Source organism: Haliotis cracherodii, unplaced genomic scaffold (assembly GCF_022045235.1).
Source record: "Haliotis cracherodii isolate W230 unplaced genomic scaffold, xgHalCrac1.p SCAF_4, whole genome shotgun sequence".
Taxonomy (NCBI): Eukaryota; Metazoa; Mollusca; class Gastropoda; order Lepetellida; family Haliotidae; genus Haliotis; species Haliotis cracherodii.
In genome coordinates, this window is record NW_027266297.1 from 40,964,356 (window position 1) to 40,978,614 (window position 14,259).

At 40.2% G+C, this 14,259-nt stretch overlaps 1 protein-coding gene across 1 annotated transcript; it reads left to right on the plus strand.

The window, feature by feature from the left end:
- The first annotated feature begins 646 nt into the window (after positions 1-646).
- LOC139479711 (WD repeat-containing protein 18-like) lies at positions 647-14,217 on the plus strand. The gene is made up of 11 exons (XM_071262561.1): positions 647-671; positions 2,838-3,029; positions 4,030-4,140; positions 4,975-5,108; positions 6,743-6,890; positions 8,705-8,848; positions 9,226-9,299; positions 10,709-10,833; positions 12,348-12,520; positions 12,689-12,733; positions 14,074-14,217. Exons 1-11 carry the CDS (start codon positions 654-656, stop codon positions 14,209-14,211), a joined length of 1,302 nt encoding a protein of 433 aa, XP_071118662.1. The 5' UTR covers positions 647-653; the 3' UTR covers positions 14,212-14,217.
- Positions 14,218-14,259: the final 42 nt, after the last annotated feature.

The following is a 14,259-nucleotide window of genomic DNA, read 5'->3' on the forward strand; positions in this document are numbered from 1 at the left end:
GTCAACAAGAAATAGCTCATACTGGTGGCAGCCATGCAGTAGGTACCTGGTCGGAGACCTGTGAAGATCTGGGGTAGAATAGGTCTTCAGCAACCCATGTTTGCCTAAAAGGCGACTATGCTTGTCGTAAGAGGCGACTAACGGGATCGGGTGGTCAGGATCGCTGACTTGATTAATGCATGTCATCGTATCCCAATTGAGTGGATCGATGTTTATGATGTCAATCACTGGATAGTCTGGTCCAGACACGATTATTTACAGACCGCCGTCATATAGCTAGACTATTTGCTGAGTGCGACGTTAAACAACAAACAAACCTACATCAGTTCGGGAATATGATATGTTCATGAAAATATATGTCAACACTGACTGGATTGAACGTATACATGTGTCTTGATTTTAGCAACAACAAAAATTCAAGAGAGTGTTTTTATTTCAATCTTCCATCGCCACACCGAATCCAAAACTCTATGACGCGATTGGCCGTACTCGGCTATCATATCTATGCCAGAGTTATCTTTCTTTGTCCCGTTTGCTTCAAGCTCCTCACAGCGATAGTCCGTTCGCGGAGCTCTCTATACCGAGAGTGTAACGAAGGTATCACGCGCTGTGAAGGAGCTTGCGTTTGCTTACAGGTGGTGCTTATTTTCAATATGGCTGCGCCCATAGAGGTACATGCTTTTTCAGTATTTTCTTGAAATGAGACCGGTTATGTGGCTGACGTTAGGCAAATTATGTCAGTGTAATTTACTCGTAGACATTTGATTGAATATGCGGCTGTTGTCAGCGTATTCCACCTACTTTTAAGGTGACTGCTACTGGTTGTTGTATGTCCCAACACAAGAGTGACATCTCGACCATGGCATGCCCGTTGTGGTACATTGCTAACATGATTAAGATGTTTCAAACATGGATTTAATACTTGCAAATGTCAATATTGTCATTTGCAAGGTTTTCTGTAGCTGTAACGTTAAATGACCAATAAACGCTAGTGTTACTCTAATTTTCACCAGTTTTTTGACTGTTGAACAATATTGAAAATATTATTACTCGATCACAAGCCTAGCACTAGCAGGTTTTTGCTGTTATAATTTATATCGATTTCATAAAAAAAACAACTTCATCATAAGAACATTTAGGAAGTGATGTATTCCTTTTCCTGCTAAAGGTGATCAGTTCGCATAATAATACGTGTAAAATTATGTAAATACAGTAATCTATGGTTATAACGAACTCAAAGGGACCATTTATTTTGTTCACAATAACCGTAGTTCATTATAAACATAATTTTACACATATTATTATGCCAACTGATCACCTTTAGCAGGAAAAAGATGATGTTTGGGCCTTTGGCCTACAATACCTAATGAATAGACTATACTACTATACTACTTATGATATTTTAAATGCATAGTGATCAGAATATCTTTTTTATGTAAAGGTTACTTGACATACAAATTTTACACTGACAAGGAGCTTGTCACATGACCTCTATATGACTGGCTTCTGCCAGGCTGTCTACGCTGCTCACAATTAGTTTATGGAAAATACACAATTACAAATTTACACAAATACATAATTTCTGCGTATAAAACAATGCCCAGCATAACAGAAAATGCAGTTTAAATTTAAATCATCATGTCTAGTGATAATTTATCCCAATTTTCACATTTTTTTTTACCAAATTTGTTATAACCTGTTCATTTACCTTAACTTGCTGAACAGTCAGGGTGGCCTCTTTGGAATGTGGATTTTCAATTCCTACTGCAGGACCCGTTTTTTTGCGTGCATGGGCAATGTCACTGAAGCGTGTGAAGGAATATGTTATAGTTTTTTACTGTGCATAATATGACCGATAACGTCACTCTTTCAAGTCGTGTTGACACTTCGTTAATCAACAACAGAAACACATGTTAGTTTGGCTGCAGCTCTTTATTCTGTATCCTTTTGTTATGATATCCTGCTTTGCGTTCTTTGATCCACTGATAGATGTCCCCTGTGACTGTGCAGTGAGAAGTCACACCATTCGAAATTACAGTCCGTGATAAGCAAATTTTGAAACCACAAAGAAAAAGCAGTCCATATTTCAATACTTTCAAAGTTGGAGTGTTGTTTACCTTTAAAGCGTATAAACGACACATTTTGATGTTCATACATATTTCAGTAGACAGTATTCTTGAAATGACCTATACACTAACAGGCTACTTCCACATTTTGGGGGAAAACCCTGGAAATTCCTTAGCATGAGTATGTACAGAACTGTTGTTTTTGAAACTTTAATCTTGTACAGGCCTTCCTCCAACTTTTTACTTCCATATCTATTCAACACATCTTTATGCATATGTATGAGCATCTTTGTATGAGCATCCAGTTCACCACTGATGAAACATCTCACCACACATGCACTTTCACAACTTTTTCAAGGCACCAAATAGGGATATATAAAATTATAATCTTTTAAAATACATTCACTTTGTTTGAATTCATTGGAGTATGAACCTTCATAGAGTGAGATCCAAACAGTGTATAAATACAGTTTGGTGCTCACTCTCTCAATTAAAAAGGATTCACTGAGTGAATAGTCAAGTGATAAATGGATGGAGTCTTTGGATGGTGATGGCTTCTAGTTATTTTCTGATTTAGAAGTCTTTGAGGTTGGTAGTGAGGGCTTTAACTTTGTCCCACTGAATGCAATCCAAGCCACAGCATCCAGTGGGAAAAAGTCAAAGCCCTCACAACCAACCTCAAATATCTTATCCTTACTTAGCCAAATGTTGTCTGATTGAGCCAGCAGTTATATATAGACACACAATATGTTGTGATATTTCCTGTCACAGGTACTAGTCAGCAGTGATGCGTCGGGTCAGCTGTGGAATGCCTGTGTGTGGGACCTGGAGACAGGAAGCAGTCTCACCACATACAAAGGTGGCAGCACCAGTCCACGAACACTCTCAATTCTGGGACAGGATTATCTGATGGGTGCCAACCCAACTAAGCCATTGTTAAATGTATGGAGTCTACAAAAGAGGGTCAGTGGATGGCAAATGTCTTGTTAGCTGATTGTTACCATGATTACAGGCATGTTGTTACAGGTATCTTGTTCGCTGACAAGACAGGTACTTGTTGTCTGATGGTTCCAGTAGTTAGAGCTTATTGTTTCCATGGTTACTTGTGTCTTGTCAGCTGATTGTAACTGGTGCAAGATCATGTTTACATTTGTGGCCCAGTCATCTCAGGTGCCACAATATACGCTGCTCACAGTTGCATCCCTTAGGAGTACCAAGATCCTATGATTGTAAAATCATATTTCAGACCCTCCTGATTTTGATCCTCAGCTTGTCCACAACATACCAGTGCTTGTGGTAAAAACCTAAATCAACATTACAACCTACACTGTATGCTTTCCTCACACATTAAGTATCTTCCTGAGGCAAGGGAGTTCACTGACTTTAAAAGTCCAGTTTCCACCCTTACTGAACTAGGCTGGAATTATGGAGGTATTTTGTGGCTGGACCAAAGCGTCTATGCATAGTCCAATGAAAATCATTTAACGAAATCGACATTAGGTTCATCAACTGTCGTGCAGATTTCGGTCGATTACCGAATTTGTAAAGAATGTGTACCGCCAACTGGTCGTCAACAAATATTTTCGAAATCTTTTCATGTTTCTAATCAAGGTGCTCACGTAAGACCAGTTGTATTACAATATAGATCTTGATTATCAATCTGATCATCTTGACTTAGCACCACCATTTGTTTTAAGCATTTTCAAGTGATATGAGAAGTGGCATCTAAATTGGTCAGTAGGAAGGGATAAAGAAAGAACATAACCTGTCATAGCCACTGGTGGCGCTACAAATGAGCCCAGACATTCCAGCCTAGGTTGGCAATGGTGGAAACTAGACGTTTACAGTCAGCTAGCTCCCTTGCCCTGGGAAGATTCACATTAAGCTGCCAGTAACATGATATGGAAATATGATCTACGGCTGTGTTAACCCACTCCACTCACTGACTCATTAACACTTACAGAACCAGTCACAGATGCGGATAGTATGTCCGGGTAGAGTGACCTCTCTTGACGTGTCACCTGATGGGAGCTACTGTGTGGCAGGAATTGCAGACAAAATACATGTGTGGCAGGTAGGGCGTTGTCTCAATCATTCGTTCATGGTACATTTCAGTGCTGCTTTTTCTAGAAAATCCAGGTGGAATTCAAGGCAGAATATGTAACAATAAATATTCATATCTGCACCATTCCATGCCCTAGGGTATACTAAAGGCGCTACAGTCTGAACATGTGTAAATGTATGTATGTGATATATACAAGTGAGGAAAACTGGACAATATAAGTTGTAGCAGGATCACGAGGGGTACATTGGGTTTTATGCATTCATCAGGTTTTATACCACTCTGGCTCCAGCTCATGGTATAAAACTCAATGTGGGATGCATAAACCCCATGTACCCCTCGTGATCCTGATACAATGAAAATATCCTACCAACATGATTTAATATGACATTATAAAATAATTCAAACAATTTCAAAATTGATAGAAAACGGCTGTTCGATTGAACTGGCGTTAGCCTGCGCTATGTCACATGCCTCCAGCTGGTGGTATGAAATGTAACGAGGGACGCATAAAACCCCATGTACTCCTCGTCATTTTGCTACAACAAATATATCTTACCGACATGTTTTTATGTGAGATATTTTGAATAATTCAAACAAATTGAAAATTGATAGGAAACAGCTGTTCGATTGAGCTGAGGTTATTTATTTATTTATTTATTTATTTATTTATTTATTTATTTATTTATTCAATTTGCTTACTTCATAAAGATATGCTGCACTGAAACTACACACTTCATGCTGAAATACAAAGGGCATTTTTTGATAGTGATGCTGTAAATGGATTAAAAGCTTGTGTCATATCTGGAATGATGTTAAACCTATATTGCTATGATTTCATTGCAGGTGTGTAATGGGAACCTATTAGCAGTTGTCAGCCGGCACTATCAGAACATTAACTGCATCAAGTTCACAGATGATGGCAGCCATTTTGTTTCTGGAGGAGAAGACAATCTTGTGATCGCGTGGTCTCTAGTTAGGTATGTCCCACATTCTGCTTGTTATCATGGTTATCAATTTCTCTTGTACACGTTGTAGTCTGGTCCAAGAGATGTCATGTCATCCAGACAAAACTTGTCATGCTGGTTTGACTCTCTACGTGGGTGCAATATGCAAAGTCCATTTCTGGTGTCCCTTAAATATGATCGATTGTAAAAGGACTGGGTGTGTGTGCTGAAATCTGATTGGTTGAAAAACGTGAATAAATGGAAATTGGGGCATTGGATTCTCCTGGACTATAATCTGATAGGTGACCATGCTTGACAAGCTTAATTCCCGAGAATCTCTATGGCTTCTGTCCTGCATCACACTGAAACACTATCATGACTATGTAGTTTATGATCCTGATGTCTTCTTAGGCATTGGCTTTGTTCAAAATACACATGTATGTCATTGTTTACCCAGCATTATAGCTAAAATGGATAGAATTATCATTAAACCGCCCGCATGTTATAAAAAATGAGCGGGCCACTGTAACTTGATACTGCCCTCATATTGCTTGATGACAGGCCATTATCATGCCCGTTGTTAGGTGACGTCATAGGATAGGGATAGGTGAAGTCACGTTCAATAGTGACGTCATCTGGTTTGTTCCATGACGTTTCCATATTTGTAAAAGTTGGTCAGTGACATTAGTGTCGATTGCAGTAAATGTTTCAAAACCGATATTGTTGTTTCTCTATATGTGATAACAAATTCCATGCATTTTAGCAATTATAACGGTAACGCTATTTTTCAGGGCATTATCATTTGCAGAAGCCCTCGGTCTTTTCAACTGCCCTACTTGGTCGGGGCAGTTAATGGAAGACCTCGGACTTCTGCAAATGATAATGACCTGAAGAATAGTGTCACCCTTATAATAACCGGGTACCTGGTAAGGTGAAATGAAATGTGAATGCAGAACAATGACGTGCCTATCAGGCAGTTTGAGTTACATCCTTCACAGAGAGCTGATAATGCATTTGAATGTACCCAGAGATATTTGCTTGGGTAATGACTGTCTATGTCATTTTAGCATTAGAGATTAGAATTAGTGCTTTACAAATGTACTTGATATTTAAGAAATAAACAACAAGGGTGAGTTGTTTATCTTACAATAAAACACTGCAGGGAGAATATACCATGAGGGCACAGCAGGGTTTTTTGTAAGAAAAGCAATGACCAAGAGTAATCATGGTAATTCATTTCTTATATGAGATATCAACATTGTGTACAGCCTCTTTAAGGATGATGATAAAGTGTACAAGCTTTTAGAATATTTACAATTATTTAAAAAATGGTGACTCCCTCAATAGAGTCTGACCTCAGCAATGTCCGACAAGTCCATTTTATGCACAGATGGGTATTTCCCGCATATTCTCACAATCCTTACGTCGATTACCTGTACCTTTTCTCCCAATACCGAATGTCATATCTCTCCCGCTTTTGGATGCGATCATTCGGGCATATCTGCGTTGCCCAGCTTCATCCAATATACGACCTCATCAAGTTGCAAGCGCATGTTCAAATCTCTAGTAATGACGTCATGATAGAACAATGTTTTTATCGTGAAATAAACCACACTTTGTTCTTTATTGTTCTGTGTGATTTATTGCGTAGCTATCTTCTATTTTAGGTTAGTGTCCATCTCACCGTATACCCAGAACCGCCCAGAGCCGAGACATGTGTGGTCTGGGCACTCACTTCCTGTCACAGACCTCCATGTAGGTTGTGGAGGAAGTAGAGCCAGAGTTATCTCCTCTTCCAGAGACAATACATGCAAGGTGAGGGATGGTGTTTTTATGCTGCACTATGGCAGGGGACGCCAAGACTACATTTGCTTTGGAGCTTTGGTGTAGAGTAGCTAAGGGAATGAGATCAATGACAATAAGATCACACATTAGAAACGCTTTGTGGCTACCGAAATATGTTGTTTCTTTGTGTGGGATCATTTTCTAATCATATTGATTGTTGCTCATACCATCAACCATTGGTTTGTCTGGTCCAGGCTCCTTTGAGTTATTGGTGGTCTGATGTGATTCAGGGATGGAGTAGGTCCCATAAACCAGCTGAAGAAGTTGTCCGGAGAATTCAAGATGCATATGCACATTCCTTGATGGAATCTGTACAATTATTCTACTTCTACAGTGAGAAATCAGCTGACAATAGATATAGACATAGCAATTTCACAAAAGGCACTCCTTTCCCCACCCCAGCCCACGCCACCCCACCCCACTGCACTGTACCGCACCCCACGCCACCCCCTACGTAAACAATTACATCATAATACAATAGAATACATACACGATACAAAATGCCTTATACAATAGGTATCAGTGGGGGAAGGCGAAGAAATGGGGTGTCTCTCCAAGCCAACTAAAGCAGATGATAAAACAGGATGATCATCTTGTAAGCATCAAGCTTACCTTTATCATGTTCAAATCCCCATTCATCCAGCCTCCAGTAAATACCTACGTTCCCTGTACCAAGGCAACTTTACCAGTTGTGGCCTTTCTATACAACAGGGGAATCGGTTCTGCTTTTTATCTGGACAGGGGATTTCAATCTCAAATTAGTAGAACTACTCAAACTTAAACTGAATTTCACTCTGAAATTGTTAACTCATCTAGGCTGGTTAATCATCTATTAGAAGTCAGATCTTCAACCATCAGGGGATCTCAAGTTCCTAGGGATCGGACTTCTAACACAGCAGAAATGTATTCAAGTACCAGAAGTTGGTGGGTCAAAATAAAAAGCTATTCACAAACAGATTTCATTCAACCAACATGACCAGTGGCAAGTGACATTAGACTTGCTCTCTTCTGCCCAAGTGTTGAAGATACGAGACTGCATCTACGTCCCATTCCGAGGTTCCTAAAACGCTTCTTGACCTTCAGGAACTAAGACTTAGACTTTCACAACGGCAGAAGAAACACCTCGTATGGTGGATAACCAAGTCGAATGTCTGTGGCGGGACCTATTTAAATGAACCAGTATGAATAGTATGAGTCATAATTTGGCAAAATATGTATTTTTGGAGCTAAAAATATCATTTGTGCTTATCCTGACTAATACGCATACAAGTACCCACCCAACTGTCCCCGATCTCCCCTGATGTGTTTCGGACCGTTAAGTTAGTAAATGAGAGATTGACGAGTCAGCTAGCTAGGTCATGTGTTTCCATTGCGTCTGCGCTGGACAGGGTGCATTCGGGTGAGATGTTTTCTCTGTTCTCCAGGAACACAGCATAGGAATATTTCAGTACCTTTTCAGAAATGAGATGAGATAAGCAATTAGTATGAGTCAGGTTAGGTATAAATGATATTTTTACCCTGAAAATATTTTTTTTTATTCTGCTGCCAAGATTCATGCTCACTGTAACTGTCTTTTTATGTTTAACATGAACATGATTAAAGCTTCAATTTTGTAAAAGTAAACAAATTATTTCTATGTTTTCTATTTAATCCATTTTGTTTTAGAAAATTAAGCTCAAATCTGCAGACAAATCTATTTATCTTTAATTTGCATATGGCCAAGTATTTCTCTAAGAGATGATACTTGTGTTGCCAACTATTGAGGAGACTGTTTCTGTTTGTAGTTGTGGGACCTGTGCTCTGGGGAACTCCTCTGTACGCTGGTGTTCGACTCCTGTATAACTGCAGTTGCCATGGACAACATGGAGTTGCGGGTGTTTGCCGGAGACAGTAACGGCAACATACATAGTGTGGCTATGTTTACACAGGTAGGGAAATCCTAGATTCTTGATGTGTTTGAAAAATATCACTACAGAGAATATTGATAACCTTGAAACATGCATGGTTAAATGAGTTAAAAACTCAGCTACAGTCCATTTTGCAAGCTCAAAATTGGGAATAGTCTATTAGATGCCAATATGGTACATGTCAATGAATACCCTGTACCCAACAATATCTGCTGCTTGTTTTTTTTATTCCCATCACTGGAAAAATTTGTTTAAACTATCATGTTGTTATGTCTACAAGTTGACATTTTGAACGGAGGGGGCACAATGGTAGGAGGAACAGCACAAACACATATCAGTCAAACTGACTGTAATTCAAACAGCCTTTGTCATTTGAGAGCTTATATTTATATTTTCAGCCAGTGAAAACAGAACGACACATATCAACAGACACTAAAAGCCATGAAGGTGTCACCATGTTCAAAGGCCATCTGTATGTATTTTACAGCAACCTCTAGAGATAAGATATTAGCTAATTTGTATGATTATTGCAAAACAAATCAAGATGTATCGCTAAGCATGTGAAGTAGCATCTTCCCGAGGCAAGTGAGTTAACTGACTATAAAAGTCCAGTTTCCACCCTTGCTGAACTAGGCTGGTATTATGGAGTTACATTTTTGCTGGACTATGCATAGTCCAATCAAAATCGTGCACTGAAATCGAATCCGGTTCGTAAAGTGTCATGCAGATTTCGGTTGACTGCAGGATTTGCAAAGCATGTGCACCGCTAACTCATTGTCAACAGATATTTTCTAAATCTTTTCATGTTTTTAATCAAGGTGCTCACATGATTTGATGCACTTCGCGATGTAAGACTCGTTTTATAGATCTTGATTATCGATCAGATCGTCTTGACTTGGCGCAACCGTTTTGTTTGAAGCAAATGCAAGTGATACAAAAGGTTGATTCTGATTGCTCAATAGGAGAGGCATAGAAAGGACAAAACTCGTAATAGCCACTGGTGGCGCTACGATCGAGCCCAGGAATTCCAGCATAGTTTGGCAAGGGTGGAAACTGGACTTTTAAAGTCAGTTAACTCTCTTGCCTCGGGAAGATGGTGATGTAGAAGTGACCAGATTCACTTGCTGCCAGTGGTGCCGTTTGCTATGTTGAACATATGTGCTGTATTAGAAATTTTGTAGGTGTATTAGAATGTTGCCCCATGAAGATTCTGGGTTAGAATTCGTCTTTGGCGACCCATGCTTGTCATAAGAGGCGACTATGCTTGTCGTAGGATGTGACTAATAGGATCAGGTGTTCAGGCTCGTTGACTTCGTTGATACATATCATTGTATCCCAATTGAGTAGAATTTGATGCTAATAATGTTAATCACTCGATAGTCTGGTTCTGATTGTTTCTTGTAACAAAACTCCAGTTAGTTTAGCATATTCATATTTATCCTTTAATGATGACTTTATGATCAAATGTAGCCAATATTCTCTTAAGATCAGGTGAGCTACAGGGCCTATGCTCCATTTTTGTGAAGTCCATTTCTCGTTTCATGATATTGCTGGAATATTGCTAAAATTGGCGTAAAAAAATACTCACTCACTCACTCTTAGATATTGCTGCATCAGTGACACAATCATGAAGGATAGCAGTCATCACAACAGAAAAAATGTTGAGCATTATGATTAGTGATCTCAGTATGACCTGTAGATTTGTTTGTTTGTTTGTTTGTTTGTTTGTTGTTTAATGCTGCACTCAGCACTATTCCAGCTATATGATGGCGGTCTGTAAGTAATCGAGTCTGGACCAGACAATCTAGTGATCAACATCATGAGCATCGATCTAGATGAGACATGTGAGAAATGTTCACCTGGTTTTTGTTGTCTTTTAAGGAAACAAGTTACGTGTTTATCTGTGTCCATGGATGGAACACGGCTAGTGTCCGGGTCACATGATGCGTCGGTGAGGATATGGGATGTATTCAGCGGTCAGTGTGTCCGGACCTTAGCTCATAAAGGTAAGCTCTGTGATCAACAGCTTGTATGTGATTTAGAAGTTTGGGGATTCCAAACCAAGATTCACCCTGATGTTGTTACTTGTCAGGCATACACATGCTCATTGGCTCCATCGAGGCGGTCGGGTAGCCTCGTGGTTAAAGCGTTCGCCTATCATGCCGAAGACCCGGGTTTGATTCCCCACATGGGTTCAGTGTGTGAAGCCCATTTCTGTTGATGTTGTTACTTGTCAGGCATACACATGCTCATTGGCTCCATCGAGGCGGTGGGGTAGCCTCGTGGTTAAAGTGTTCGCTCATCACGCCGAAGACCCGGGTTCGATTCCCCACTTTGTACAATGTGTGCAGCCCATTTCTGGTGTACCCCGCCGTGATGTTGCTGGAATATTGCTAAGAGCAGTGTAAAACCATACTCACTCACTCACTCCATCAAGGTGGTAAACATATGCCATCTGTGCCACCTTGAGCTCTCATGCCACATTAAGCTGGTAGGCCGTGATATAACTGAAATACTGGTCATCTATTGTGAACCTTATAAACTGGAAGTTGATTATTTCGATTGGTCATTTGAAAGCTCCAACAGATTTCTGTCTGCTGGAGAGCGGAAGGTCGGGGGTTTGATCACCAATCCATGTCATACATAAAGACTTTAAAAGATGGTATTTCTTGTTACCCTGCCTTGCGCTCAGCATTCAGGGGCTAAACTGGTTGGCTCAGAGTGTGTCTGAGTGGGGTATTCGTGTTAAACTGCGACATGGTACCTAAGTGAGCTAGTACTATAAAAACGGCATCAGTCCAGACTAGTACAAGCAGCCACACACATACACGTGCATGCACGTTGCTGTATAAGTTCAATACTCTTGAATGTGACGTTAAACCTCATTTCACCTCACCTCACCTCACCTCAAACTCTGGATAACTATACATATTTTCTGGTGCCCGGAGAATTTTGATCAAAAACAGTTTCAATATAGCTGTGATACATGTATAACTGCTGCATCTATCAGTTAGGAAATTAAAATAATGTGTATCGAATACTCATTAACACCAAATCTGAAAACACATAATGTTTAGTGACAATGTTATGTTACATAGACAATTAAATGTTGTTTTCCATGGCACTTTGTTTTTTTGAATGAACTTAAAAGCTGTCAGCTCTACATGTCTCTCAGGAATACAATGATGTAGTGATACAATGGATGCCATCACAAACTATAATGACAACTGAATCTGCCATGTTTGCAAAATGCTGCAAAAAGTTATCTGGAAATTTTCTGAATATTTATGGATGCAGTATTAATGTTGCCATGGTGAATGCCATGTTTATCATGGTTTATCACATTTTGGACTTTTCATCAAGAAAATTATTCATACGCAGTGAAAAGTCAATATGATATCCAGACTGCGGAATCCCGTAACAACATTTCAAGCAATCAGGTCACATTATTTTTCCAACATTCATTCCCTTGTCATTCTCTGTGCGCACAAAACTAATGCTTCCTCTCTGTGTTTCCAAGATGTGATCACGAATGTGTTCCTGACACAAACACCCCGCGGGGTGGCGCTGCCCGACAGCAGGCCCCAGCTTCCCCTTCAGCACTTCAAGCGCCACCTGGTGTCCACACAAGCTGACGATACTGTCTCCGACAAGTCACAAGTGTTCGATGTCTGGCTACATGAAACACATCAGGTAGGGTATTTCCTTTGTTGGGCATGGTTAATTTGTTTTCAGTTGGTTGTACATAATGTTGTCAGTTAATTATCTTTATGTCTTGTTAGTTGTAATTGTTTTGAATTGCATGTTGATGGACTATGTTATCAAGCCTCGAAGTTGCTATTTGTTTGGTGACTGTTTCAGTTGAATCAGTACACGGCTAATCCTGCGTCTGATGAAATGAAGAAAGTGAGTATATTTCTTCATCAGTATTTCATGTACCTGTGTACTTGTCTTGTCAGCATGTGTTTGCTGTCCAATGGGGGCGGTCGGGTAGCCTAGTGGTTAAAGCGTTTGCTCGTCACGCCGAAGACCCGGGTTCAATTCCCGACATGGGTACAATGTGTGAAGCCCATTTCTGGTGTCCCCCGCCGTGATATTGCTGGAATATTGCTAAAAGCGGCGTAAAACCATACTCACTGACACTGCTGTCCAATGGCATGGTTCTTCACTGTCCTTTAATATGCTCAGTATCATGTGCATTACAAGTGTCTATCAAATATATCATTGTCATGGCAATAGTTCTGCACGGAGAGCGGAAAGTCGGTGGTTCGATCCCTGGCTGTGTCATACCAAAAGACATCAAAACATTGTTCTTGTCGTTTTATTGCCTGGCTCTCGGCATTAAGGGGATACAACAAGAACTGGTCGGCTTGGGGTCAGTTTACTGTGAGTTGGGTATCCATGTTAAACTGAGGCATGGCATCTCGCTGGGATAGTGCTATGTAATCAGCATTGGTCACAGCTCACAGAGAGCTATAGTGCTATAATCTTTAATGCAATATTCGACCCCATTTCATCTCGCCTATTGCAAAGCATCAGTAGGTTCATCAATCATTACACCCCTCTTTCATACATGCTGGACTCTGAAGATTCTGGTAAATAATATGTCCATCATATGTCAAAGTATTTTGGAGGAACTTGAACAGCCCAGCTGTTTGTGCGTCTGTCTGACATACACCTGACAACCATTACTCACATACAATGCTTGAATACCATTCTGTGTACCCTGCCTTGTTATTGATGCAGTACTCTTGATATCTTCCTGAGGCAAGGGAGTTAACTAACTTTAAAAGTCCTCTTTCCACCCTTGTCAAGCTAGGTTGGAATTATGGAGTTATATTTTGGCTGGACTAATAAGTCTATCCATAGTCCAATCAGAATCATTTGACAAAATTGACATCCAGTGTGTAAACTACTGTGCAGATTTGATGTATGTTGCGAAGTAAGACCTGTTTTATTACAATATAGATCTTGATTATCAATCAGATCGTCTTGACTGTTGTAGCCATTTTATTTGAAGCAAATGCAAGTGATATGAGAGGTTTTGTTTGTTTGGCCAATATGAGAGACATAGAAGGGACATAACTCATAATAGCCACTGGTGGCGCTACGATCAAGCCCAGAAATTCCAGCCTAGTTCGACAAGGGTGGAAACTGGACTTATGCAGTCAGTTAACTTCCTTGCCTCAGGAAGATGTACTCTTGATGATGCCATACACTGACACAAATGTAACATTCTTCTGTAGAGTTCAAGTCATGATGACCACACCCAAGCCAAGCTGGAGGAGGAGGTGGTTCGCCTCCAGGGCGACCTGGACCGACTGCAGGGCACTAACCAAGATCTGTATCAGTATGCTGTACATAATATACTCAATACTAAATAAACTGTATCTTCCACAACCTGCTGGGTCTGTCAATGAACACTGTATTCC

Excerpts from the sequence above, each read along its gene's own strand:
- LOC139479711 (XM_071262561.1), top strand. Across the intron at positions 10,834-12,347 it reads CCGGACCTTAGCTCATAAAG|ATGTGATCACGAATGTGTTC; the intron begins GTAAGCTCTGTG and ends TGTGTTTCCAAG. Across the intron at positions 12,521-12,688 it reads GGCTACATGAAACACATCAG|TTGAATCAGTACACGGCTAA; the intron begins GTAGGGTATTTC and ends TGACTGTTTCAG.